Source organism: Anarhichas minor, unplaced genomic scaffold (genome assembly GCF_050575085.1).
Source record: "Anarhichas minor isolate MPS153535 unplaced genomic scaffold, ASM5057508v1 ptg000026l, whole genome shotgun sequence".
NCBI lineage: Eukaryota > Metazoa > Chordata > Actinopteri > Perciformes > Anarhichadidae > Anarhichas > Anarhichas minor.
Genome location: NW_027466472.1, coordinates 14547734 through 14575467, shown reverse-complemented (window position 1 = coordinate 14575467; position 27734 = coordinate 14547734). Strand labels below are relative to the sequence as shown.

At 41.6% G+C, this 27734-nt stretch overlaps 1 protein-coding gene across 2 annotated transcripts; it reads left to right on the top strand.

Annotated features, from left to right (window-relative positions):
- The first annotated feature begins 8941 nt into the window (after nucleotides 1–8941).
- On the top strand, nucleotides 8942–19252 carry tada2a (transcriptional adaptor 2A). Of its 2 annotated transcripts, XM_076100323.1 has the most exons (15): nucleotides 8942–9070; nucleotides 9580–9686; nucleotides 9778–9837; nucleotides 9924–10015; nucleotides 10658–10815; nucleotides 11287–11375; nucleotides 11640–11712; nucleotides 11821–11884; nucleotides 13389–13432; nucleotides 15458–15568; nucleotides 16555–16626; nucleotides 17065–17197; nucleotides 17586–17629; nucleotides 18010–18089; nucleotides 18782–19252. In XM_076100323.1, exons 1-15 carry the CDS (start codon nucleotides 9046–9048, stop codon nucleotides 18965–18967), a joined length of 1338 nt encoding a protein of 445 aa, XP_075956438.1. In that variant the 5' UTR covers nucleotides 8942–9045; the 3' UTR covers nucleotides 18968–19252. The 2 variants fall into 2 exon arrangements, 1 of the variants encoding a protein (XP_075956438.1); XR_012956195.1 differs by lacking the exon at nucleotides 17586–17629 and having other exon boundaries at nucleotides 18782–18850.
- Nucleotides 19253–27734: the final 8482 nt, after the last annotated feature.

The following is a 27734-nucleotide window of genomic DNA, read 5'->3' as shown; positions in this document are numbered from 1 at the left end:
TTCTGCCAGGAGACTTCAGGGCCAAGCATCCACACCAGCAACACCACTGTGGACGCTTCTGCCGGACACTATTTTACTACTCCACCATCATTACCCAACACTTTATACCACTCTAACCTCTTTGCTGTTTTGTAGTAATTACTGAGAACCCTTTCAAAAGACAAAAATAACGTTTTAGTTTGAATCAGTCATCTAGGTCAGTGATTACCAGCCAGGGGTACGCCACGGGGTACTTCTGCAGTTGCCAGGGGGGAATGTGGAGCGGTTGTGGAGTAGCTCAGACAATTTGAAAAGCTAGAAATAAAGATTGAAATAAAATATACATACACACACATTGAGTCAGCTGCAATGACTGAGGATCACTTTGAAAGTGCATACAAATGAATTAGCAAGCGATCAAGCAGCTAACAGCTAGAATAATAAAAAGTTTAAATAATTAGCTAAAATTTAGGGATAAATGGTTGAAACGTCCAGCTTATCTGCCACGCTGCTGCCGCTCCAGGTGGTGGTATAAAAACAAAACTGACCTAAATTTACATTGACACTTTAATGTAGAACAATTACTACAACAATCTACTTTGATAAATTCAATCTCAAATGAACACACTAAAACATGTGGAGTCGATGAGGGGTTACTTGAGTTCATCTGATATGGATAAGGGGGTATCAGGTTGACAAAGGAGGTTGGGAATCTGATCTAGGTTGTTCCTTTTGTTTTAATAATTCCTGTTTGTGTGAGTACACGGTCAGTAAAACCTGGATATATCAGGATTTGTTTTACCTGGTTTCCGTCACCAGAATGGCCATACAGTAGACAATCCATCACAGTAGACATGAAGGCTTAATCTAATTTTGTCAGTTTCTGTGCACCCGGGCTTTATGTCTTCATGTCAGTGCGCACATTGTGTTACGCTGAGCTTCCTGTCAATCACCTGAAAGCAACAGAAAGAATAATCCCTTTACAAACATGTAACCTTATAAATCTTTGTCTTTTTATTTAGGGAATTTTGTAAGCAGTAATCAGTACATTGTTTTGCTATGATGTACAACAAAGTTTGCATTTAAAAAAATCAGCAAACAACGAGCACATAAAAGATCTATGCAAAGCAAAAAGTTGTAAACCAGATGCACTGTGTTACCACAAATGACACTGCAGTACCATTCTTTAAACAATTGACCTCAAATAAGGAAGTCATCTTCCTTAAAAGCAAAGTGGTTCCTTAAAACAGTGATCTCTCCTCAAAGCTTGGACCGTACTTTTACTTTTAATAACTTCCATTCTTCCCTAATTGCTGTTGGACTGTCAACTCAAGTCGGGCTTTTAGAAAAACAAAACCCCTCTCCTCTAGATTCATTTCATCAACAGTCCTGTACTATAAATCAGCTCCCAAACCCCTTAGTCAGTGAAAATACACTCCATGTGGATGTTAGCCTCCACTCCATCAGCCAATAGAGTGGGGGAAAAAATGTTTTTAACGTGCAACGAGTGCTCTGCTGTGTGAGCCAGGGGCAGCTCTTCAGCCAGAGCTCCATCTTTACGCACCCACCGACACAATCGCACTGGAACATGTGGTTTTGATTGGCTCATGTGCAAGGCCGAGGCCAGTTAAAGCACCAGTACACAACGATCACTCACTCTGCTGCAGCAATGAGAACCACATGCCAGTTTAAACCCTAATGCCCTGATCCCAGTCCCTGTTTTCAGTCATGTCTTGTCCCGCGGGAGCCCAGTTCCCAAGCTTGCAAACAATGGCTCTGTATTCATTCAACTTTTTCAAACAGTTGTGAGACTGTGGAGTCTCTCCCAAACACATTGTGTTGTGATACTGGATTATATCGGCTGATGTTTTCAATAGTTGGGGTGTAAATTAACTTTCTTATTTGTCTGCCATCGTTTCAGGATGTTTCTCAAACATCGCCACGCCTTTGATCAATTAAGATATTAAGACGATACTGAAAGTAAAATCAGCCTGTCAGCTTCACTGTGTTGTAAGCATTTTCACGCTGCAAGATACGACACAGAGCAACATTATTATTCATTTGTAGTCAAGTTTATGTTTCCACCTGATGATTGTAAGTCTTTTACTTCTGTTTTTGGTCTCCATCAACTCCTTAGGGAAATATCTGGCTCTTTAGCTGCTAAATGCTCAATATGTTCACAGGCTTGTCGGTGTCAGTTTCTGTCTGCCGATTGGTGCTGAGCGGGTATAGTGTACAGTGGGTTTTAAAGCTTTTTTTGCTGGAAACAGCTGCCTGCTGCGGCCAAAAACAATGAGAACCCAGTGTGAACTAAAACAGTGAAGTTGCAACCGAACAGTTAAACAATGAGCTGAAACTTGCTGTAAAGCTCTGTAAAGCTCGGGAGGAGCTGCAGATTCAGGTGATAATTCTCTGTAGGTTCATCTCTACAAGTGACTCCTTTCTCACACATTCCCCACATATTTGATGCCATGTTACCATATTATTATGAAAACATATTGATTATAACCACTCTAATTACACAGACATTTATTTAAAATTCTTCTGGATATCCCAAACTTTCCAAAGATACCAAAATACATTGCACTGCATTTTGAAGAAATGTGTATAAAATGATGCACAAGACATCTGGAATGTTTCCATTTTGTGAAATAGTTTAGTAATAAAAAACATTGGTTCTTGGTTTTAAATATCTACTCTGTAACATCATATAGCTTCAATGTAGAGTTGCAACATGCAAAGGAAAATACACGTGTCTGCCAGACAGTGTGGATTAACATAATTTTTCCAACTTTAGAGCCACTTAAATGTGGAAAACAGGACGTTAAGGCCAAATCCCAGGCATTCTGTGTTTCCAGTTCTAGTTTTCTTTCAGATTTGTTCATGTTTTTCAAATTTAAAAAAAACTTGAAAATCCCTGTGAACTTGTGACAGGCATTTTTACTATTCTTTTACCTTAGACTAAATCAATACCAGAAAAAGATCACCATTATTTGAAGCGCTAAAAAAGCACACAAAACAGCTGACGTTTTGGCATGTTTTCTCTAATAATCAGCACAAAACTCATAATTAGTTTATTTCCAAAACATCCCTTTTAGATTGAAGTCACTTGCCTGGTCTTGGCTGACATATCACACCTTCTCACTAACTGGCCCACTGTGATGTACTTGTAAATTTCCCCCTTTTTCCCGTCTCTGGGCTGTGATGACTGCAAGTTGGCAACAGCATGTCATATGTGTCCCTCTGCTGTTTGGTGTCGTTACACTGGGTCCATTGACAACAATCAGACTGTTAATAGCACTTTGTACTCTTGTGAACTGTTGAATTGGCAAAAAAAACATCAAAATCCCCCACCCAACAGCTGGTTAACCCCCTCCAGTGATCTGGTCCCACAGAAAACCCACAGTGGACACCCAGGCAGAGTTTATATATATACACGTTTCTGCTGTAGTGTAAAGCAGACAGGCCCTAACCCTGAATTGGTGGCTGTGTGGGAGGCTGGTGATGTCTAACCAACATGCATGCGTCTAATCTCTCTGTCTCTCTCATGCTGTTGTCATTGCATTCCTGCTCTGACCCTGACGGCCATTCATTGCTCACTTGCACACATTCACTTGTAAAAGAGCAGGTGAAAACCAAGAATACTTTCACTCTACTGACAGGCTGCATACCTCTGTGAGAGGAGAATATGGTGACAACGTGACACATTTTTAGCCACCCTGTAGAAAGAAGACATTATAGATTAACTGGACGCTCTCTTTAGTTTACAATGAGGTCATCCCGTCACGCTCTGAGGATATTGTTCTTCTCATAGACGCTCTAGAGCTCAAGGCAATTTATGCTCCAGCTAGAATAGATCAGCCTTTTATAAAAAAAAAAACTTTTTACATTGTCCTGTGTGAACCCTCACTGTTGTTTCTGTCCATTCTCCCAAACCCCACCATAGATAATGCATAATGCACATCGCCATTCTTCCCCCAGATCAAGCCGAGGGGCATATTGTGTTAGGGAGCCCTCTGCAATGTGCTGGGACCCAGGCAGGCTGAACGGGCTGCTAGGAGCAGGACTAAAGCAACAGGCCTGTGGTGTCTCTCCAGAGCTGGGAGAGCCCGAGTGTGGAAGCTGTCAAGGCTCCAGCAGCTGATGTGTTCTGACAGTGTTGTGGTAGAGCCGCTCTGCCGTAAGAGGTACATAGGAAACACGGTGCGGTTCACATGGGGAGCTCTTTTTCCATCCACAGCTGGGTCTCAGTGGGGTACATAGTCTCGATATTTCCCACTATGTCTATATTTTTCCTGCTGTGGTGGTACTTTCACTCAACATTTAAGGGGAATGTTGTACTTTTGACACTTAAAGTACATTTAGCTACTGCCTCTTGAGGGGGATTTTGAATGCAGGACTTTTTTTTACTTGCAGTGATGTATTTTATTAACTTGATGATCTGAGTACTTCCTCCACCACTGTTGTCCTGCTCTCCAGAGTGTTTGAATTAACCTGATGGCTCCTCCACCGCCGTTGCCCTTTGGATAAAACTTCCAAGTAGACTTCTTTGTGGATTTGCAGTTTGCTGTGCTGAGGCCTGTGTGTCGAGGTACGCCGCGTGGGAAATACTTGGAGTCCACACCCACTTGTTGACCTCCCTGAACTCTCGCTGTGCTGATTCCTCGGTGTTACCTTGGCCGTGGGGAGAGGATGTCCACCGTGCTCACGGGGAGGAGGAACATATGTAGTGGGAATCTCTCGTTCAGCAAAAATAAACTAATGACACATTTGTGTGGGAGGCATCTGTTTTCATAAATTTATTCACAGCTAACACTGCTTGAGTCCTTTGCGGATATGAAGGGAAGTCATTGTAGATAGTTATTGACATTTATATAACACTTAATGCAGAGTCATCTTCATTTCTTCAACACCTCACGGCTTATAAATCAGCAGTGCCGAGTGTTGCGTGTCAAGAATCATTTGAACCCAACTAAAAACTCTCCACTTAATACAAAACCTGGATGAAAGCAAACGTGTACAACAGGAAAATGAAGATCAACAGCTGCGCCACATAATGCCAAAAATGTGAAACTTATCATTTCCTCAACGCATGATCTCTCTGATTAAAGACACATAGCTCTGCCCTGAGTCACTTTGCACCACGCAAGGATCTGATAGTATGTTAACTTCCCTGTGTGACTCACGTTTGGTTTGGTATCATAAAAAAATCTTCTCACACAGTATCGATTAGTTTATGGTTAACAGCAGAATCTCAACTGATTGTAAACCCTGCGATAATAAAATGTAACTTCATGCCATTTTTTGTCGTGAGACAAATGAGAGGAAACAAGGCTTACCAAAGGTCATAAAAAGCCATGGGTTCAATTTAATATCCTGAAGTAAACCAGGGTACATACCTCTTATTAAAGAAATAATGGAACTCAATAGCATATTGTGTTATATCATGTTCATTTGGGTTTAATTACATGTCTGCTTGTTTTTAGCCACTTTAGGCACACCAAGTGGGAGGTGGAGAGCCCCTTTATAAATGGAGGGTTACTGCATAGTCTGTAAACTTCACACCTTACTGTCAAAATGCCCTTATGTAAGGCATTGCAGGGCTATCATCTAACATATCTGCAGCAGTGTAGGAGGGACATATCAGGAAATTATGTAGAATAACTACTATTAAAAGTTAATGAGCAGTAGTGCCGAGATGGGAGCAGGTAGTCTAATAACTCTGAAAGCATCCTTTAGAGAGTGATGACCCAAATTATCACTCACATGTTCTTAATTTATAACTAAAGAAATGTAATTTTCAGTGCTGAAATTTACCCACGAATCTAATTTACAAAGCAATGCTCTCAACGTGTACGACCACTCCAAGCAACCTCCATTGTATCGACGTTATCCAGGTGTCTCACCATGTTGCCTTTTGTCCGAACTTATTTAAGGGCTTGTGTCCATTTTACCTCTTTGCTTTTTTAAAGAGGCTTAATCTTGTTTTAGATCATTTCCATGACAGGAGCAGTTTAACACTTTTTCTTAGCCTTTAAGGCGTGTGCCAGATGCCCTCTTTTCTTCACAGGGGCCCTCATATTCAAATCACAGCAGCTGGGAAGTGCTTTGGTAAGAGGCAAAAGAGTGGGCCGAGACTGGGGGAGTTTTTAAGGATGTAATGGGGTGGGGGTGTGAGTTTGTTTGGCCGGTGTATAATCTGGCACACGTCTATAGCAGGGAAACCCCAGGGCTCTCAGTCTTTGATCCACATTAGCAGTGTGAGGCCTGCAGGCTGGGGGTTTGCCTGGCCTTTCAGGGCCGTGAAGGCATAGGAGAGAGAAGCACTGCGGGTAGGCGGGGGGGTGGCATGTGGCTGGAGAGACAGCAGGTTGTCTGCCCACAGGCAGTGATGCTGCAGCAGGGGCCGTCGTAAGGGAGCACACATGTCACTCTGTGCGGCTGACATTATTTTCTTTGTTGGTCATGTTGATAATGGATTCTGCCCGTATTCACTGCCAAGATGTGATTTTAAACAGTATGCTCCCACATATGCTGACCTTGGCATTTCAAATTGGCTGGCGGTGAGAATTTTGTTTTATTAAATTCATATGGAGGCTACAGTACTGTCAGTGCTGCAGCGAAATCTTAATGCTGCAGAACACACTGATATTTTAGACAACAGTATGCTTCTAACAGTTTGTTAGAGTTCTTGTTTCAACATGACAAAGCCAGGAAATGCTTTTCTTAATGGAGTTTTGTGTGGAATAACTTTACTGGTCTGACTCAACACCTATCCAACACCTTCAGGATGAACTGGATCATTGAAAGCAGAGCCAGGCCTTATCGCCCAACATCAGCTTTGGACTTCACTAATGCTCTTGTGGCTGAATGGGAGCAACTCCCTGCAGTCAGGGGGAAAAAAATCTTCTTGTCTTCTCAGGAGAGCAGAGTGTTATAGCAGCATGTTGACGCCCACTATTTTGGATTGAGATGTTCAGAAATCTCAAATGGGTGTAGTGTTTGGGTGTTCCTAACGTTTTTGTGTTTAAATGCAGTTGTTGTGAGCATCAGTGAGGGTCGTTCAGGGTGAAACTGTCACACAAAAAAAGAGAAGTTCCTCTTTTCAAGATAAATAAATCATAACGCTCTCACAGGATTGTTAAAACAAACTGCGTTCTGGCAGTTAGACGGAAATTCCACCGAGAGGGAAAGTACAACCGTCCCTTTATTGTGCACAGTCGTTACTCATGAATCTGTGTTGCTCAGGGCATGATGACTGAGACTGTCCCCAGAGGTCTAAGGAAACCCTAGAGGGTCAGGAGACGGGACGCAGGGTACGCTGCATATGAACGCACTTGTCACTGTAGATCGTCCTCACAGACATGGCTCAGGGTAAAAAGAGGAAACGAGAGCATCTGCGGTTTAGTAGCCACACTCTGCCCCCTGTTTTTCAGCTCTTACTAACATTATTTGCAAAAGATAAAGAGTATGTTACACATTTTTTGGCATCAGTTATAATTGAAGCCCCCCCTAAGTTGAATAAGTTGCACCTTTGGTTGTAAAGTGATAGGCCTAGTTTAACATTACCATTACTTTGTCATACCTTCCAGCTAGTTGCAATTGTCGCATCTCTACTGAATCAAAAGATCATTTCATTAATTTCATTCAAATCATACAAATAAAAACATACTTTCTTACTTATTTTGAGTGGTTTTGAGGCCAGCAGAGTTTTATGTATCAAGGCTTTGATATATTTGTTTTGCCAGGTCCCCTGATGTGCAGTCACCATGGGTGCCCTTGAGTACCATGAGTTGTATTTGATTCAGAGGGCCAAAGCACATGAAGGCACTGGGAAATATCAGGAATCATAGATATTTACTGCATTAGCATGAGCTGTTTTCAGGGCAAGTCATTCTGTACTAGGGTGGATTTCAGGAGGGAAGAAAATCTGTCTGTCCATTATTCAACTTAACATACGTTGGCCTGTACAAAGCTCAGGTGGTTGTCTGCGGTCAGAGAAAGACAAAGAGAGACCTTCAAGGCGTGTATTGTTTTCTTAACAAAAACGGTGCAAGATCAACACCTTGTGGTAGAATGGAGAAAGGCCACCGTCCCTTTATTCCTTGAATTAAGATGGCAATAATAAACTTCACACAATTCAATGAAAATGTTCTAATAATAGTGATGTTCTTCCTTCAAAAGAAAATGAATGAGAATATATTTTTTAAGCCGTAAGAAAATAATTTAGAGACAGTTGAAACATTTCGTTTTTTTATCATGATTATTCAGATAATATATATATATATATACATATATATGTTTTTTTTAATTAAAGCCAGAAATAAAAGTGCAGACGTAGTAAATAGGTTTTATAGTTATAAGCAATGTAAATATAAAGACTGTGTGCAGGTTTTAACAGATAAGATCCGATAACTAATAATCAGAGTTGAAATATACAAACAAACTTAAAATCTCTGTGTATGTTGTTGAGTTGTACGCCATTCTAATGGCTTTGTATTAGGTTGGACTAATCAAACCAAACAATGTTCAGTATTAAGTCAGGTGCATTTATCTTTGGTTCTCCTTACGCAAATACATTTACTACATAACTGCACAACCTGTTTGCATTGGAGTTTATTTATTTTATAAGTACTGTACACCTGTCCACCACATATTATAATATATATAAAAAAGATTGCGATATCTTATTTAACTCATTCACTATTTTAGGTTTTAGATTACATTTGATTCCTCCGTGTGTTATTGCTATGTATTTGTATGAGCATTGTTGGAGGGAGCCTGAGAACTAAGAATTGTATTGCCAATAACTGCTTCACTGTGAATATGACAATACGACAATGTTTGATACGACAAAATTACAATAAAGAAACTTGATTTATTATGATAAATGATAATAACTGCACTGGGATCAGGGGATAAAGGGAGGTAATGACTAAATTATGATTAGGGCACACTTCACATCCTCCAGAAGATGGCAGTAATGCAACACTGAGCTACCTTTAACCCTAAAGAACAAGAAGAAAAACATCATTGTGGTATTCATTTCATTAAAACTGTTGTCTTATGGACCGCCTGGCATCTTTCGGAAGTAAGTATCGGTGTTATTACTACAGCTGAGTGTAACTGCTGCAGCTTTTCTCTGAACATGTCGCTCCTCTCCCGAGGTATCTGTGGATAACGGCATCAGCTCCACTGCAGCTAGCACTGCTGTGCTAGCGTTAGCACATATAGCGATAGCTGTATTTGCATGTCGGCGCATTTGTCAGTCTTTGAACATATGTTGTCGCTAAAACAACACATCGTGTGGTTTACTGTCGGATAACTTTCAGAAACGATAGCTACGAAGCGGAGATAGTTAAACCTAACTAGTTAAGCTTTACAAGCAGCGTTAGCATAGTTAGCATTAAGGCTAACGTTACCGTTTGATGCAGCGGTTTGTTTACAGCCGAGGATTAGCATTTGCTGGCTTCAATTTTAGTTCGCTCTGAAAGACCACTGTAACAACAGCCTTGTGTAGTTTGTAAGTGATCAGTTTAGCATCGTAGCTCATGTTTGTCTTGTTAGTCGGTGTTTAAATGCTCATCATGTTGGTTTCAGATGATCCTTTTGATAAACCACCATGCAGAGGTTGCTCCTCTCATCTGACTGAGCCTTACATCAAGTGTGCAGAATGTGGACCCTCACCTTTCTTACTCTGCCTCCAGGTGAGTACCCAAATGTACCCACATGTTATTACTGCTCTTGTTTATTCACGAACTGAAATGAAATGCTTTTTATTTATTTTTTTTATTTCAGTGTTTCACCAAAGGATTTGAATACAAGAAGCATGAGAGTGATCACAAATATGAAATCATGGTGAGTAGAGTAAATACAAATGTTTGGCACATTCAGCCCCTCGCCACACACTTACTGTTTACCCTCTCTCTTTACTCCCAATGCAGACATCAGACTTCCCTGTGCTGGAGCCTGGGTGGACGGCACAGGAGGAGATGTCCCTGCTGGAAGCGGTCATGGACTGTGGCTTTGGAAACTGGTGAGTGCTTTGTCACTTGTAGCTCTTAAGTCAGTTTCTTGGTCGATCATCAAAGTGTTGATACCAAGATCACGGCTTGTTGAGGCTAAAAAGACATCTTTACCTAACAGTCCATGTTTGTCTGGATATTACGTTCCTCCCTCGTATTTCCCCCCAATTTTTCATTTTATTCAACTCAAATTTGTAGAGCGACTGTGACTGACTTTTAAGACTTGTACTTTATATTATTACTTGTTTGATGTAATGTGAAATATGTTTGACATCACGTGACGTAAGATAATCCTTTGTTAGTCCCACAACGGGGAAATTCGCAACTACAGCTGTTTGCTAACATGGAATATAAAATGTTTGGCTTGTAGGCCAACATGTGAATTGTCTAAATCTAGTTAGTTCACTGCTCCTGGCTGAAAACTAACTAATGATAATGCTTCAATACTTTTCATCTTGAAGTTGGTCTGTAGAGCGTGAAACCTTGAGTGAAAGGCCTTTCCAGTTATTATTTTGATGACTGAAATACATTTCGTCCACATTGTACTGCACTGCGTGATATGTATAGAATATTTACAACCTGGCGGATTTAGTCATACACCTTTTTATTTGAGCTATTGTTGCACACTAACACTTTCTATTTGTCTCCTGCAGGCAGGATGTGGCGTATCAGATGCGCACTAAAACCAAAGAGGAATGCGAGAGCCACTATATGAAGAATTTCATCCACAACCCGCTATTCTCCTCCACCTTGCTCAGCCTCCGGAAAACAAAAGACTCGCGCTTTGCAGAGGGCGCGATTCCTTTCAAACGTCAGTATCCCACATTATCTGCCTCCTTTGCTGTCGTCTTCACTAATGTTACAGCAAGAATAAGACATTTCATATTGGTCGGTTCAATTACGTGTTGCCTCCTCCCAGCCATTAGCCCTGTATGCCTTTTAATATTAAACTATATTCGGATTAGGTTTTGAAAATGATAGCAGCATTGATTATGGGCCTTCAGAGCAGCCAAGAGATGAAACTTCAAGCCTGATACTGACTTGTTGGACAGAAGGAGTTGCTGAGTCAGGAACTTGTCACAGTTTCTAGAGGTCTCAAGGTTTCCATCTGTCCCAACATTTGAGAACTCGACAAACATTTCACTGTCATGTTCACGCAGCAGGGAGAGGAACTCTTCACATCTCTCATATTTCTTATGATTGCTATACGTATTCAAAAGGCTGACTTCTTGTTTTCATACACACCACGGAGGAAATGCTGAAATGTTATTGTATTTTCCAGCCACCGATGATCCTCCGCGGCCTACATTTGACTCTGTGCTGTCTCGGGATATGGCTGGATACATGCCTGCCAGAGCAGACTTCATGGAGGTGAGGGGACACATGCGTCCTGTACTTCATCATCTATGTGTGCTAACACAGCCTGTCAACATGAATAAAGAAAAGAAATGGCCACTAGATGGCTCATTACTAAAAGATATTGAAACAGTGACTCATCCTCCTGTTGTTTTTTTGCATTTGCTTTCACTCACAAATTGTTTTTGAATATGAGCACCTATACCTGGGATCGTTGATCGTCCGACTGTGAAATTCAAACCTTCTGATTATGAAAATGGTTTTTCTCTGTCCTGCTAGGAGTTTGACAACTACGCAGAATGGGATTTGAAAGACATCGACTTTGTGGATGATGATTCTGACATCCTACGTGGTGTGTGGAATCTAAATAGAGTTTTTTTTTTTTATTCAATTGTTTTTCATTTTGGAAATTGAAGATGGTGTGAACTACAACTCATGTGTGTGTGTGATTCTATTTCAGCACTCAAGCTTTCAGTTGTTGATATTTATCATTCAAGACTAAGAGAGAGACAGCGAAGGAAAAAGTAGGTCATTTTGTTTCTCCATTAAATGATGAATAATCAGTATTGATGTGTTTGGCGTCATGTAATGACTGCTGTCTGTCACTAGATGGCACTTTAGGCTTCGACATTGACCTTTTGAAGCCTCATTCCCTGCAGATTATTTTTATGCTTTCGGGTTGAATGAATGCATTTCATACGAAATTAAAAACTGGTATCTGTACCTTCTTAATATTAATGAATTCAAATTCAAATGCTAATATATTTATCATTTCTGAACTGTATTATTATTTTGTTATAAGCACTTTAACAGACACGAGTCCTGAGAGACTGGAATTGTTCAGCAGAGTGATCCTAATTGCATATTTAAGCTGTTTTTTTTCAGGCTCTCATTACAAGCTACAGCGAGTCATTCAGGTGCAAGCAGAAAGGTCTCATGTCACAGGTGTTCATGATGATGGCAAAAAGCATAGCATGGCAAAAGATGTAATACGTGTCAAAAGAGTCTACCACACTCTACCCTCCTGTTAAGGTTTACTGCTGTTCATACCAGTGAATGCTCTGCATGCCAAACTGACATTTTGCCCAGCTTTTGGCAGGTAAAGACGGCACCTTCACAGCTGTAACGTTTGGAAAATGTTTATTAAAAGCCCACAGAATGTGTATGTTGTGTATTTCAGAAAAACAGTGATGTCTCTAAAAACACCTTTAGTGGCTTCATATGACACCTTTGCTCTAATGTACATTTGTCTTCAGAGCTGAAACACTTAGTGGATCAAAAGAAAAATAATCAACCGTGTTGATTGTCAACTAAAATGTCCATCACACTTATACCAATAAGGGTAGACTAAATAATAGAAACACCTGCCAGTAAAACACGATTCAGCTCAACGGTACCACAAACTACCTGCTTCAAAACGATCACACGGTTTAGTTGAGTGAACATTCTAACCTTCAAGAGGGTAGGAGGATTATTATCCAAAGACTGTTGTTAGACTGGAAAAGGTGTTGCCAGGTGTACCTAATAAAGTGGCAACTGAGTGTACTTGATTAGCATAGGTTTCGAACAGTTGGTCAAACCAAATCATTTTGAAGAGGAGGGATGAAAGTAAAGGGTAGTTGCAGCCCCAGTTGCCTTGTTAGTTTTCTGTGAAATAAAGAATTTGCATTTGACGGTGTTGGTCAGAATCTCCTCCACCTTCAGCCCATTAGCTGCCATTCTTGGGGCCATCCACAGTCAACCCTTGCTGTCATGGATCCATCACTAAATCGACTGTAATGAGTTTGTGCTCCCCAAGCACGGTGGAATGGCATGTGTTTCCTAGTTCCCTCTTATTGAACACATTTCACCGTAGCTGCTGTGCACAAGGCGGGTGTATTTATGGGGTTTTTAATGCCATGATGACTTTATACACTACACCAGCCGAGATAGCTGCATATGGGTAAATGCCGGGCTTAATGTTGCAGAGACACAGCAATAAAAATATGAACTTGCATAATAATAAAGCTACATCTTGATTTCCCACAGGGTCATCAGAGACCACGGACTGATCAACCTGCGGAAATTCCAGAGTAAGTCCTCTTGTGAAACTCGTCTGTGACGGTAGTCTGATATCTAGCAGCCAAATCGCTCCTTAGGGTTTCTATGGATGCGTGCGACACAACTGCAGCGTAATAACCACCGTTAACCTCCGTGGCCCCTCGGGGGAGCTCACGTGTGGCAACTGATGGAGTTCGTATTTATGACCGACGTTTGCCAGTGTGCCTCGGCGTGATTGCTTCACTAAGAATCCATCCCTGTGTGGTGAGCGCTGCTGCCATAATGAATGAAATGCAGGGCTCTTCTTTTATTGATCCACTTGTCAAACGTTGGATTTTAGCTGTGAGCTCAGTAATGTAATTCTTTGGGTTTTTTTGGGGGGGGTCAGACAGCGAGGATCCACACAGCCCATCGTTACATCTCCACCTGTTGCTCTGTGAAATTGTCTGGTTTGGGAGTTGAAGAGTTCTCCCCTCATGTTTTATTTATGCCTCCAGTTAGCCCTCCTCCCTCGTTTCCTCCCTCCATTCCCTTATCTCCCCGGTCTTTCAAGACAAAAGGGGAACTCAGAGTAGCTGCAGAGCTGCAGACTGGTTGTCATGGAGACTGTCAAAGTGTGTGTGTGTGTGCGTCAAATGCAATAATGAAGGCAGTATGGGAGCCCCGGGAGGCTCACAGTATCATGTCTCAGTAAGTGCTGGAGGCACATTGACCACCGTTGTTGTTTTCAGGGCAGCAGTCTGTCTGACGTCCTGTGTGGACTCGTTACATTCATTCATTCAGGTGTGTGTTGTTTTGTTTGTGTGCAGCCACACAGAAGTCCGGTTTTGGTGTCTGTGTGTTCACTGTTTTGTTTAAAACATGACTTCATGTTTTTCGCCTGAGATGCCAGCTGCTCATTAGCACTTGCATGCAGGAGCCCGATGAAGGAGCTTGACTTACACACACACACAACCACTCCTCTCACACCCACACAACAGCTTTCCTATCTGGCTCTGACACTTGTCTGTTACTCAGCAACACGGGCGATGCTTTGAGACGCACACAACCAGCTCTTCAGAGAGTGTGTGTGTGTGCATGAGTGTTGAGTTAAATGCTTACGAGTTTATTTTTAATGCAGCTAGGTTGCGTGATCTGATAGTTTAATACATGTTCTTCTTGTGCTCTTAAATCAGGCTCTGAATTCGTAAAAAGAGAGAAAATCTAAAACAAAACTGAATTTAAAACATTTGGCTCTGACGTTGATGCAGGTTTCAGTACAGCAAAGTAAAGAAATGTAAAAATAAAATCAGGAACTTAAGGTTAGAATTAAAAGTGTTCAATAGAAACAACATGGGTATAAAGATGATCTGCTCACATGCTAATGAGCAGGGGTTGAGCCTGCTTGGCTGCTTAGCATCAGCATGTTAGCATGTTGGCATTCAGCTCAAAGCACCACCTCTGCCTAATCACAGCGTCTCAGAGCCGCCAGCATGGCTGAAGACTGAGTCTTGTTAAAAGGTGAGCGAGGATTGCATGAGAGTGAGTCTGTCCCGCGTTGTGCCGTCTGGTGCGTCATAACCCGGCCATGCAGTCTGATGCGCTGACTGACAGCTAAAGCGAGCAGATAATCCATAGCCGTTGGCTTTAAAAACTGCAACAACAATATGTACAACGGAGTTTACAGAGGAAGTGGAGTTCTGTTTGATATATTTGTACAGAGCATCGTGTGCTATGATACCAGGAGGAAAACACAATGTACAGATCCGTACAATCTGTTCTGTAAAGATCAGTATGCAGTGCAGCCACAGAAGGACTTTGATAATAGATACTAGTTATATATTATTTACATGCATATGAATCCAGTGTTGAATCAGAGCTGGTGATGAAGTAAACAGTGCAGTTTGTGGCAAATAGAAATAATCTAAATTACTGCACTTCTTCCTCAAATGCACAAAAACATCACATCAGCCATTGATGTGTAAAAGTATCTAATTTCTTTCATATTTCTTGTTCTATTTGTTTGTATCTTCTTCCCGCTCACTTCTCTCCTCCCTCCCTCCCTCTCTCTCCCTCAGTGCTGGAGCGATGTTACCCAAAGGAGGTGCAGGAGCTGAATGACGTCATGAGACGCTTTGCCAGAGTGGTTGGACCGGTTGAACACGACAAATTCATTGAGAGCCATGCACGTTAGTATCTGTCCGAGTACACACGGATGGGCTAGTTCATATAACCAGTCCTTTCTAAAGTGCCCCTTTTTATTAGATTCCCAGTATGGTTTTATGTACAAACGGGTGACAACTTAAAGGGGAAACCAACATGAAGTGTCTCAGTGAGATGTTGTTCCACTATGACCAGAACAGCTTCAATGCTGTAGATTCTCCAAATTTCTTTCATTTGGAGTTTTGATGATGGTGAAGATTGCCATCTAAGAAATGTTTCTTAACTCATTTATTCTGTTTTTGTCCTAAAAGTAAAAGTTTGCCATTTTGGGATACAGGCCTGTTTGTTTTCTGGTGGAGAGTCAGATGAAAGATTGACTCGTATATCTGTCCATTAAATATTAAGCTTCAGCCAGCAGCTGATTGGCTTAGCATTGCACAACGCTACATTATTCTTTTCCCATTTTTGGTGTTTTTATATACGAAGTAAAACTGCAATCATTTTCTTTTCTTTGACCAAATGGGGGGGCTGCAAGAACAAGTTGAGGCTTTGTTTCTACCTGATAAATGAAAGTCCAATGTTCCCTGGTCTCTACCGACTCCTGAGGGAGATAAATGTGTTTTTAGCTGCTAAATGCTCCACTTTGTTCACCAGCCTGAGCTTTTTTTGCATCCTTCTTCGAACAACAACGAAGCTATGAGAGCAGTGAGAGTGAACCCAAACAGTAAAGTTGTTGGACAGACTATTAAGCTGTTTAACCCTACATATGCTAAAAGTCGAGACTCACTATCCAATGACGTATAGTTATTGGTCAACAACATGCAGCCTGTACATGTTTGAATATTGATCGATTGGAATTTGTATGAACTCTTGAAAACAGAGTGATGCAAAGATGCTGATTCATTGAAGTGTTGAGACTCAAGCTGTGGTTGTGAGAGAGTGAGTTCACGTAGTTCTCTTCGTCAGCGTATATGTTCATATTTGCCTTCATCTCTTTTTTTTTTCCTCTCAGTGGAGTTTGAGCTGAGGAGAGAGATCCGCAGGCTGCAGGAGTACAGAAAGGCCGGGATCAAATCTTTCTGCAGTGAGTTTAGTTTGACCTTTTTTTCATTCCTCTGTTCAACAAAACTTCATTTTTCAAAGTTTCATGCGTAAGCAGGGAAAATGTATTTATATTCAGATTTGAGCAAAAGTCTTTATTTGGAGTTTGGCTTCAAATTGTTTCATTTGCAGCGACTCTTTGAATCATTTTGGGGACTTCTAATGTTTGGCTAGTGTGTTGATGCATGGCACACCAAGGAACTGAATATTTTATTGAGCTGCTATATCAGCTGCACAGAATTATTAAAAGTCATGAATATTCCCTTTTTACATCATGAATAATTTCAGTAAATGAAACCTTACTAAATCATTAAAAACAGAGTCGTCTCACCTGGAAACTGCCCGAGTATTAGTCCCCCCCTCCCCCTCCCCCAGAACCCATTGCGGTCTCTGCTGACCTCTCTGTGTAACCAACTCTCAGGTGCCAAGGTGTACGAGCGGTCGAAGCGAATGCGGGAGGAGGAGCGGCGGAAGCGGACCATGTTGTGTGACGTGCTGCAGTACATCCAGGACGGCAGAGCCTGCCAGCAGTGGCTCAGCAAACAGGCTGCGATGTGAGACTTTCTGCTTGTTATCCAGCGTGCAGTAGAAGTGCTGCTGAAGTCACACTCCTCGGAGACGCCGACCTCCGTCATCGCACTCGCACACAGCTGTTCTGAGACTAATGGAGCAGACGTTTATGCCGCTGTGCAGCCTACTTAAACCTCCGTCTCTTCGGTATTTTTAGTCTTTTTAATGATCGTTGCTCTTTGGGTGGTATCCAAGTTCCTCTAATTATTCCACCATGAAAAAAAAAATCTTGTATGCGATGATTCATGTTTTTTGGATGAGGATCCAAGTGAGTGTAGAGAATAGTGAACAAAGCCCAGAAGAGCTGTGTGTAAGTGGGACGTGTGTGTGTGTATAAATAAGAGATGCTAACACTTGACTTTGTGATTACAGAGATGCTGGCATCACTCCAGCTGTCACAACAATCACAGTGTCGGGTATGCAGCTTCTCTCCACCTTTCCGTCTGTACTCCCTCCTCTCTGTTGCCTTTGCACGGCCCCAGGCACAGTCGCATTAATGCAGACGCTCCTCCATGAATACACTCGAGAAATAGGCGCCTACATGCATATTTATCTTTCTGCTTTTCCCTTTTTGAACTAGCGGCCTTTCCTTAACCTCTAGAGCACAAATGGGAAGCACGCTCCCATGCGGCTATATTTACACAATTTTCTCATCGTAAATATTTGTTCCCCTTTCGCCTCCGAGCAGAGGAATTAACTGCATGTTGTCAGCCTGCTGTTATGTTATTTGTAGTGCAGACCAACACTGGGGTGCTGCGAATGTCTGTTTGACTGTTGTTGAATTTGTGCTCCACAGCAACAGGTAGGCGGAGCGCCCCTCCTCTTAATCTGACTGGGTTGCCGGGGACAGAGAAACTCAACGAGCGGGAGAAAGAGGTACGACCAGATAACAGAAAGGCTTCAGTATGCTTCAAATGAAGTAGGTTGTCTTATGTGTCGCCCAAATACTTCTAAAAGCAAAACGGCTTTTAATTGTACAGAACGGCCACAACCGTACGCGAGGCAAGAATCTTATCCCAGACGCATTTAAGGGATTAATAGATGGAGACGTCTAGAGAGGTCATAGTTAGTTTTGCAAGGAACATTTCTGCCCATCCACAGCCATGCTAGCAGCTCTGTGAGGCTGCATAAAGAGCTAAGTGTTACATCAGAAAACTAACACGCTCACAATGCTAACATGCTGATGTGTTGCAGGTATGATGTTCACCATGTTAACCATCGTAATCGAGTGTGTTAGCATGCTTACATTAGCAGTTTGTTGGTCATGAACCAAAGTATTGGACTAATATGAGTACATACTGTCTTTACAACAGTAGTTATTTAGATTTCGGTCTGGACCAACATGGTGGACGGACCGTCATTGACGCTTCCTCACACCTGGCCAATTTCTGCACACAGCCAGTCTGATTCAGAAAGTTATAAAAGTCGGTGCTCTCAAACTCCCTCTATTCCACCAAGACACTGTTAGATTGACGAGCATTTTCTTTCCAGCATACTGAAGCCTTAAATAAGACATTGTATATGTTTTGCAATGTCTCTCACTGCTTGTATTTGTTTTGTGCTTGTAGTTATGCCAGGTTGTGCGTCTGGTGCCGGGGGCCTACCTGGAATACAAGCAGGCCTTGCTGAACGAGTGCAGACGACAGGGTGGGCTTCGGCTGGCACAGGCCCGTGCGCTCATCAAGATCGACGTCAACAAGACGCGTAAAATCTATGATTTCCTAATCAAGGAGGGCTACATCACTAAGGCCTAGGAAGCTTTCATCGGACCACAGAGGAGAGTGGATTGTGGTCAGTGGTTCGTGTTTTTCTAATCTTGTAACGTTGTAAGCCTGTGTTATGTTAGCGGTTCAGATTGTTGCTGCTCCTTTTTGACATTTTGTAACATTTGTAAGGTCTGTTTATGTTTTTGAGTCTAAAATGTATTAAAATGGAAAATCTCATGTAATACTCTGTCAGAAGAACAGGGGCTCATGCTAAATGAGGATGTATTTATTTCTCCTGTCATAAAATGTTTATGAAATAAAGAAAAAGCTGCATATGCTGGTATTTTTACTGACACTGAATTGGCCCACTTGATGTGGCAAACATGTCTGGTAACACTTCATTTTACAGGCCCCATACGTTACTCGTGATTAGCTGTAAATCAACAGCAAGTTTTGTGTAAAGAACGCTGTGATTTAATTATAAGACAAGCAGAGACTGTTCAACTGGTACCTTTTCTAATGAATTCATTTCAGTTAATTCAAATTATAATCAGATGATCCTTCAGTCAATGCTCAGCTAAAGATGAAATGTTCTGCAGGCGAACATGCAATTTAACATACATGGTGGATACAGGTTTCAATAATACATTTACTTTCACTGGAGCAGTTCTATCAAGAACATTTCTCTGTAAATCAACAACTGCTCATAAACGTAACTAATCAAACTCTAATAACTATGAACATTGAAGCCAAAACAAAAAGTTATTTTAAGAAACCTCTCGGAACATTATTGGGAAATCAAATGTTTGTAAAGGAAACTTCAAAATAAAGATCTCAATGTAGCTGATACAAACAACTTTATGATTTCACAATATATAATATAATGATTCTCTGTAGCTCTAACTACGGTTCATTTATCATGTATTCCCGTCTATGAATGGCCACTACGGGTTTCCAGATTATGTATACTATAGATCTCATTGTAGAGTCATACAATGCAGCCCGATCACTGCGGAGCTGATGGGTTTGTCAGCATTTTTGAATGATGCGCCACAGCGCCACAGACAGTTAGTGGCATCAGTTACTCGATCCTCTCTGTCTCCATCTGCACGTTTTCTCTGTGTCACGTGTGAGCACTGTGATGAATCTAACACCGACAGCAGGCCATCAGCCTCCGTTAGGCTTATCTGAGCAGAGAGCCGCATCAACCTCAGCTAACAGCCCGATTATAACGGTAGATTCAACCTTTGATGATAACCGAGCGTCTGAGCCGGAATACTGAAATGCAGGGATAGGATCTGGATCTAAGAGGATGTAAAGGATAAGAAGTTCAGACTGTTTTCTTTACGCCTCCATGTATCTTATTAAATCATTACTCCACAACAAACGAGAACTAGCAGAGTTGATTTACTCCTTTCACTTCTGCTCATTTCTCAGGATGCAGGTTTCCTCATGTCACACTTAACGTCTTTACCAAAGACTTCGCTCCAACCGGCCTCAACAACCTAGGCTTTGGTCTATCCTCTCTCCCTCTTCATCTTCCGTTTGAAGCTTGCGTTTTTGTGGCTGCAAATAGTGGCAGTTGGGGTTCGGTCTGTGTTGAAAGCAGACAAAGTAATGTCACTGACAATAAAGCCACCACGTAGTTTTTCCAGAAAACTGGAATATATAATGCGATAGCTGCATCGTGCTTGATTAGGTGTCGCAGCATATTTACAGTAGAGTGGGCGTTTCTGGCACTATGTCCCTTACTTGCAAAGTGCATTGAAAAGATAAACCTGTTTTAAAGGGTCAAACTCTAGCAGCACGTCTACAATTAAGAACAAATGTAAGGCGCGACTGATACACTTCAGGTTGTGGGTCATAAGAAAATATTCACAGAAGGAAAAAGATGGAGGCATCCAACCGCATGTATGCACAGCAGCCATCCAATAGCAAAGTCACGGTGTGAAGACCGCATCCAATAGTGACATCATAGCGTGCCGAGCACCATGACATTCACACATATATGGCTATGGATTTGTGATTAAGCCCGCCTTCGGTCCACAATTAAATTGTTCTTGAGTTTTGACCCTTGCAGATGGTTTATTAAAAATTAAAAATATCTCTAAATAGTCTTATTTTCTCTACAGTGGGCAAGTTGAGCTGAGTGTTACGTTGGATGCGACAGCTTTATTTATATTTATAAAAAGACGTGTGTGTGTGTCTCAGTCTGTGACTCAAGGAGAGGGATGTGAATGCAGACAACACTGGCCGAAGACAGGTGTTTTTCAGACATTTTTCCAAGTGCAGTAAAATAAAAGTCACAAGTTAATTAGCCTTTTTTTTTTTACACTGCATTGGTCAAATATTCATTCACCATACAGAATATGTCTTAGGTGTTCAGTCAAGCTGAGCAGACTCCTCACCTGCTTCGCCCAGCACATGTTGTAGCACGGCCCTCTCTCTGCCACCTGTAGAGTCTGTGCTGTAGTGGCAGCAGATGGAGCAGACGTTCGTGTCAACGCTCTGCATGTGTGCTCAGATGCAACATTTCTCAACCCGCCCACACAGACTCCTTCTCAGACGCTGTCTTCTCTATACGCCTCCTGCTCTCCGCTGGTCTCGGACTCCCTGCGAAGGTACATGTATGCTGACTTCTGTTCACAGGCAACTTGTGTATCGATGGTGGTCTTATAAACATCACACACGGAGAGAAAGACTCAACACGCATGTTTCTGTAATGATGATATGGAGGATATGATGCTTTTTGGGGGGGTTTGTCCTCATGTTATTGTCTTGTGGGTGTTTATGTTCCCACAAACAATATTACTTGGTGATTTAAGGAGAGGAAGCCATCTTGCCTTAAACACTTTTCTGCTATTGGCTAAAATCAACAACATTTTGTGAAGTCAAAAGATGTCAGAAGTTTGACTTTTGTTGCTTTTCGTTCGCTTGTCATTTTTTAATTGCAAATAGGCAGGGGAGACTTAATTATTACGAGAGGAAATTACATCAATTAAGGACTGTTCAGTCTTTGTTAGTATTTGTTATTGTTTAGGTTTTATGTTGTTTGTATTATTATTGGTGTGTGTTATTTTTGTTTGCTTGCTTTTGGCTTTTTAGGCTTTGTAGGTTATAGAAGTGATATATATATAGTCTGTTATAATTATTCTATCAATAGTTGTTTTTTACAAAATAGTACATTTAAAAAAGATAGATAATCAGGATCACATAAATGAATCAGGATTGATTATTTTCCATCATTTCAATATATTTATGTGACAGAACACAGAGAAGAAGGATAACAAACTGATGGATCTCCATTAAGATATGTTCATTTCCCGTCAATTATATCTCTATTTAATGATTTGCATGGTTACAGTATTAAAATAGACATTTGTTTTCTATTAGAACAGCGAAAATATGCCACCATGTTTTTGGAAATTAAAGAGAAAAATGAACATCTCAGAAAAGCTTCTCTGCTGGTGTTATGCTATCTATTTATTTTGTTTACAGTTGCTGCTATTCAAGGTAAAACGTGTAAAAGATGTCTCCCACGTCTTTGCTCCGTGTTGTTGTAACCCTCTTTTTAAAAGGACAAACAGTGTACGAGCCGCCCGCCCTTCTTAATTTGCCCTCATTGCTCGGTAGTGGTGAACCCATCAACACAAGAGGTTACTTTGGCAACCAGGTCTGTGGCATGCTGAAGTCTGGGAGAGGAGGGAGAGGAGGAGGAAGGAGGGAGGGAGGGAGAGGAGGAGGAGGAGGGAGGGAGGGAGACGTTCACCCTGTTGCTCATGCTCATTTGCTGGGCAGAGGAGTCGTGACTAACCAGAGCCTCCCCTCGTCCCCCCCCCCCCCCCCACCATCACCCATCAGTGTACGTGCTTTCTCTCACTAACATGGAAGAAAGGGAGCAAATAAATGCAAGCCGTCCAGCACTCAATAAGACATAATATAGGGAAAAGATGCCTCCACTGTGTTTTATATCCTCTCCGTGGATGGATGGATGGTAACAGGGTGGGTGTGTGTGTGTGTGTGTGTGTGTGTGTGTGTGTGTGTGTGTGTGGCGTCTCAGGTCTCAGGTCTCGTTCCTTTTGCAAAGCAGCAAATGTGTTTGTTTGATGTCAGAGCATCACTGATCAGAGGGAGGCTCCATGCTGCGCTCAGCCACCTCGCTGCTCTCACGTGTTGCCACAGCAAACACTTAGATCCCCCATGTCTATTTATCGCCGTCACAGCTGGAGCCATGGGGCCACCTGTGGGATCAGAGGCGACTTTATTTTTAGAGCCCCCCCCCCCCCTTTCTCCCTCCTCCCTCCTGCTCGCCTGGTTTAGCATCTCCATCACTGCTGACCAGAAAACACTTTCCATTCTCCTCATCTTACCAACCGTGGGCCTGTCAGTCACACACATCAGCACGGACTGAAATAAACGTCTCTCGTGTTACAAGCCAGCTAGGATCATTGTGGAGATTTGCAGTCTGTGGTTTACTTTCTCAGGCATAATCATCCATCAACTTATTTGCAGACGAGCTCATCTGGACTCTTAGCTTGTGCCAATATTTCCAGACACCACTTGTGTTTTTCTGCTTCCATGCTTGCCGTCATCTTCAGCATTCTCCCTCAAGGATTGTTCTTAAGCAGCCTGAATGGGATCGCTGTAGTCATAGTTTACTATGAGGATTGACGGATCTCTGCTGCCTCTAAGAAAGTGCCAAAACTGAGCAGCACAGGTTATTATGTCCGTATGTGTGAGAGCTGTGCAAAGGATTTCACGGTTAAATCACCGTCTGCACTTTTCGAGCCTATATCAGTTGCTCTGTGTAACAGGCGGTCAGGGTTAATCAATGTCACTACCCGCTTCACTCCAAGCAGACAGCTCTGTCAGAACATGGCTTCAGGTGCTTGTTATTACGGTGATGGTGTCATTGTAAATTGTCAGCCTCCATGGCAGCCATATTAAACAGGAGCGTCTTCCCAGAATCCCTCTGACTCATCTGACATTTCAGTCTGAACCACAGTCGTTGTCTCCAGCCTGCAGCTCAATCGTCCTCACTCTTATCCCTCTATCCGTCTTATCGATCCCGTCTTTTTTCTTTTCAATTCTTGCTCATTCTGTTCATTTCGTCACCATTTCCTCATCTCTTCCGGTGAATTTTAATCAACATTAGCTCTCATCTCCTATGACTAGCATTTTAAGTAGTGCAGACGGTCACCTTTGCACCAGTTTGCACTGCCTGGTACTGCGGCTGTTTGTTTCCAGCTGATTGAATTTGCAATGTAATTAGGAGTGACTCTGAGGCAGGGGGGCACGGGTTTATGGATAGTGTAATATCTCCCCCAGGAGCCCCTTGAAATAGGATTGACTTTGGAAGGCATGTCTAATTATGGTTTTGTACACGGATATATACACAAAGGGCTGCACAGACAGCCCAGCTGCAGTCTTGAAGGTCTCCAATTGTGGGCATATAGATGGTGGAAACGTCTACGGGTCTGCAGGGATATCAAGCACTTTTTTCTCCAGGGCAGGGCATAATGAGATTTGAAATAACAGACCTTTATAACAGACAGTATATTTGTTTTCCATTCCCGCCTGTAGCCCACATTTAAATTGGTAATGTGCGCATTTGAGTGTGCGTAAAACAATTAGATAACAACTGAAATGAAAACATATTGCCACTTTGGGGTGTGATCCTACATTGTTTATTGCATCTCCAACTCTGAGTTTGCTCTCTGGGTTTTATAAGTTGAAGACCTGCAACATGATCACACAGGTCCCTGCAGGCATTCAAATAAAGTGTTGTATGTGAAGCTACCGTATCAGGTTCAGCTGTCTGTGCACTAGAAGGTTTAGGAAGAAAACCTACAGGTTTTTGTAGAAAATAACACAGGAGTGTCAGGGTGTTGTTAAACTACATACATACACATTTTGAGGACCTTGCCGCGTGTTTATATTTCTCTATAGTCTCTCTGTCTGTGGACAGATTTTGTTACCATGATAGCGTCACAACCGTGCAAGATGCAGTCATGAAACCAACGTGTGTGTATATTGAGATCAAATGAGTTCGAAGAAGGGTGAGGTCCGAGTAAGGGCCCCAGAAGTAGGACGGCCCGTGTATGAATGCCAGGGTAGGAAGTGGGTAAGGTTCCATTGGCCCACCCACTTTACGCCCCTATAGCCCCCCTTGGCATCGCGGCTGGTGTGATCCCATTTCAAGATGTTAAAGTTAAGTTCTGTTAAGGTCACGGTCCACATATTGATCAATCTGTCATCACATCATTTATCAGTCAGAAAGTAAATGTATAATGTGATCTATTTAAAAAAAGAATCAAACTGATAAGCAGGGCTGTATCATTAAGGACACCAAGATCATGACCTCAGTATTTCTATTGATATGATATTACATAATGTTGTGGGGTTTAAGGCTGGTTTGGATTTGTAATAGAGAGATAGTTTAAAAAAACATCTAAAAAGAAACTAAATGTGGTTTGGTATTATCTTCTAGAATTACAGACTTATCATTGTAGAGAATGCTTTCAAACAACAACTAGACCATGATGTAAAATATAACTGTTAAATTAAAGAATAAATGTGAAACATTGCTTTTCAGTCAGGCTATAATGATTCTTCAACCAGACATGAGGGTTGTTTGTTTCGTAGTTGATTCTCACCTATAGTTTTTAGAATTGTGCTTGAATTGTGCCCCCCACCGACTCTGTATGAGGAGTAATTGATGCCAGAGAGAGAGAGAGAGAGAGAGAGAGAGAGAGAGAGAGAGAGAGAGAGAGAGGGATTGTTATCTCGCTTATAGTCACTCACCTCTGTTTAGTAATCAATAAAAGAAAAATTAGAACATTGTGGCGGGAAAGAATATTTCTTTATCTTTAGTTTCTTTCAATTTACCATTAATTGTAACAAAAATTTTAATATAGACATATAGCACAATCAGCTTTCAGTAGCAGCATATTATATTGTAGCCCCAATGGGAATGTGTTAATTTCACAATGATAATCTGAAGTTCAGGCATCGGTATACCGCTGAACAACAGTGGCATACCATCGGCCACTTTTCGATCTCGGCGACATGCATGTCCCTCCTCTCCTCCTCCTCCTCCTCCTCCTCCTCCTCCTCCTCCTCCTCCTCCTCCTCTCCTGTGTGGCACTGATCGCTCCTCATACAGAGGATGCCCGGTGCACGCCGCTACTGTCAGTGTAGAAGCAGGCGGATGTACTGATGGCTCGTATTTCTGTTGACTTTCACATTATGTTGTTGAGTGTCGCGGTTGGTCTCCCGCTACCTGGCCTCTCGCCCTCCTGCTGGACGTCTGTAAGAGCGCACTGACTGAAGATAGTTGTCCGGAGTGTGAGACCAGCTCGCCGGATTGCTGCTGTCTGTGAAGGCGCGTTAAGAACCTCCATCTCTGCCCGACTGGTAAGTTGACTTTTACATCTGATGGAGGCAGTTTATCGGCGTCTTTATGACCTAGAATAAGATGTTTGTTTGTTTTTGATTTAAATTCAAACAAAGCATTAACAGTTTTAATATAACACAGTTTTAAGCATTTACCCGCAGGTTCAGTTTTCTGATGTAATATGGGTGAAATTGAAGAAACGAGTGGCACCTGCCACACTTCTGTGTGTCACATATGTCTCTTAGTTTAGTCGTATTCAAACAAGGACCATAACGTTCCACACTTTTTATATTAAACACTTAAAATAATCTATTGTTAACGATAAGCACACGATGACGAGCCGCTCGTGCGCAGAGGAGCAGTCCTTTTCACATCTCCAATCGTAAATAATAAAACTCTTGGACAATCATTCACTTAAAGCTCCACATTTTCACACACGGAGGTGTCGCACTTCCTTTCATGAAAAGCCAGGGTGGATATGGGAACTCCTTCAAGACTGTTTATTAAAAAGCATTCCAGGTGACTCTGCATATAGCACGCTGGTTATAGATGATGCCAAGAGTGTGAAAGCTTTCATCAAAACAAGAAGGCTACTGTGAAGAATCTAAAATATAAAACATGTTTCATACTTTTTCAATCTCCAATGTAGAAAATGATGATGATAATAACTTGATAAAAAGGTGTGTCTTAACTGGTACCGTATAAACATAATTAATTGTTAATTTGACTAAAGCAGCAAATTTCCCATTTAGGAAGCTAGAGTTTAGGACCCGGCCCAAATCTTCAATAACGATGTAGGTCATTTCATATAGCCTGTTTTCTGGTAGTTAAATATATAAATAGTCTATATGAAATATCCACATGGTTTTACTCTTGTGTGAATTAAATACTTGACAAATGAGAAGTACTGAGTCATTTCTCATTTAATTCAGAACTTTAGGGCAAAATAAATTAGATTTATGTGCTTGTTATCATCAATTTAGACAAGGTAATTGTGTATCATGATATATGATTTCATCAGGATGTGGTATTGAAAGATGATAAATCATCATATTGATTATTGCCCAGCACTACTTTCTGTATTTTTGCTTAGAAATGATTAAAACTATCGGTTTTCAAAATGGTTGCAGATTAACTTCAACATTGAACCTACTAATGGTTTCAGCTCTGTTTGATATTCATTGCTTGTAGCCCCAATCATAGGTAACAAGTCTGTCTCCTTAGATCTGAACAGTGTGTCATTGTTTAAAGGTAAAGTAGAGTCACTGGATTTATCTGTCTCACCCATCTGCTGCAGTGATGGATGCAATTGTTCCTACAAACGTGGCTTTTTAAGCCAAATGGATTTCTATGTTTACATACAGGAGGCTTCATTGTGTAATATATTTGAAAACAACGGCATTTCAGCCACCGCGTTTT

Excerpts from the sequence above, each read along its gene's own strand:
- tada2a (XM_076100323.1), top strand. The coding sequence starts at position 9,046 with ATGGACCGCCTGGCATCTTTCGGAA. Across the intron at positions 11,376-11,639 it reads CCAGAGCAGACTTCATGGAG|GAGTTTGACAACTACGCAGA; the intron begins GTGAGGGGACAC and ends CTGTCCTGCTAG. Across the intron at positions 11,885-13,388 it reads GAGAGACAGCGAAGGAAAAA|GGTCATCAGAGACCACGGAC; the intron begins GTAGGTCATTTT and ends GATTTCCCACAG.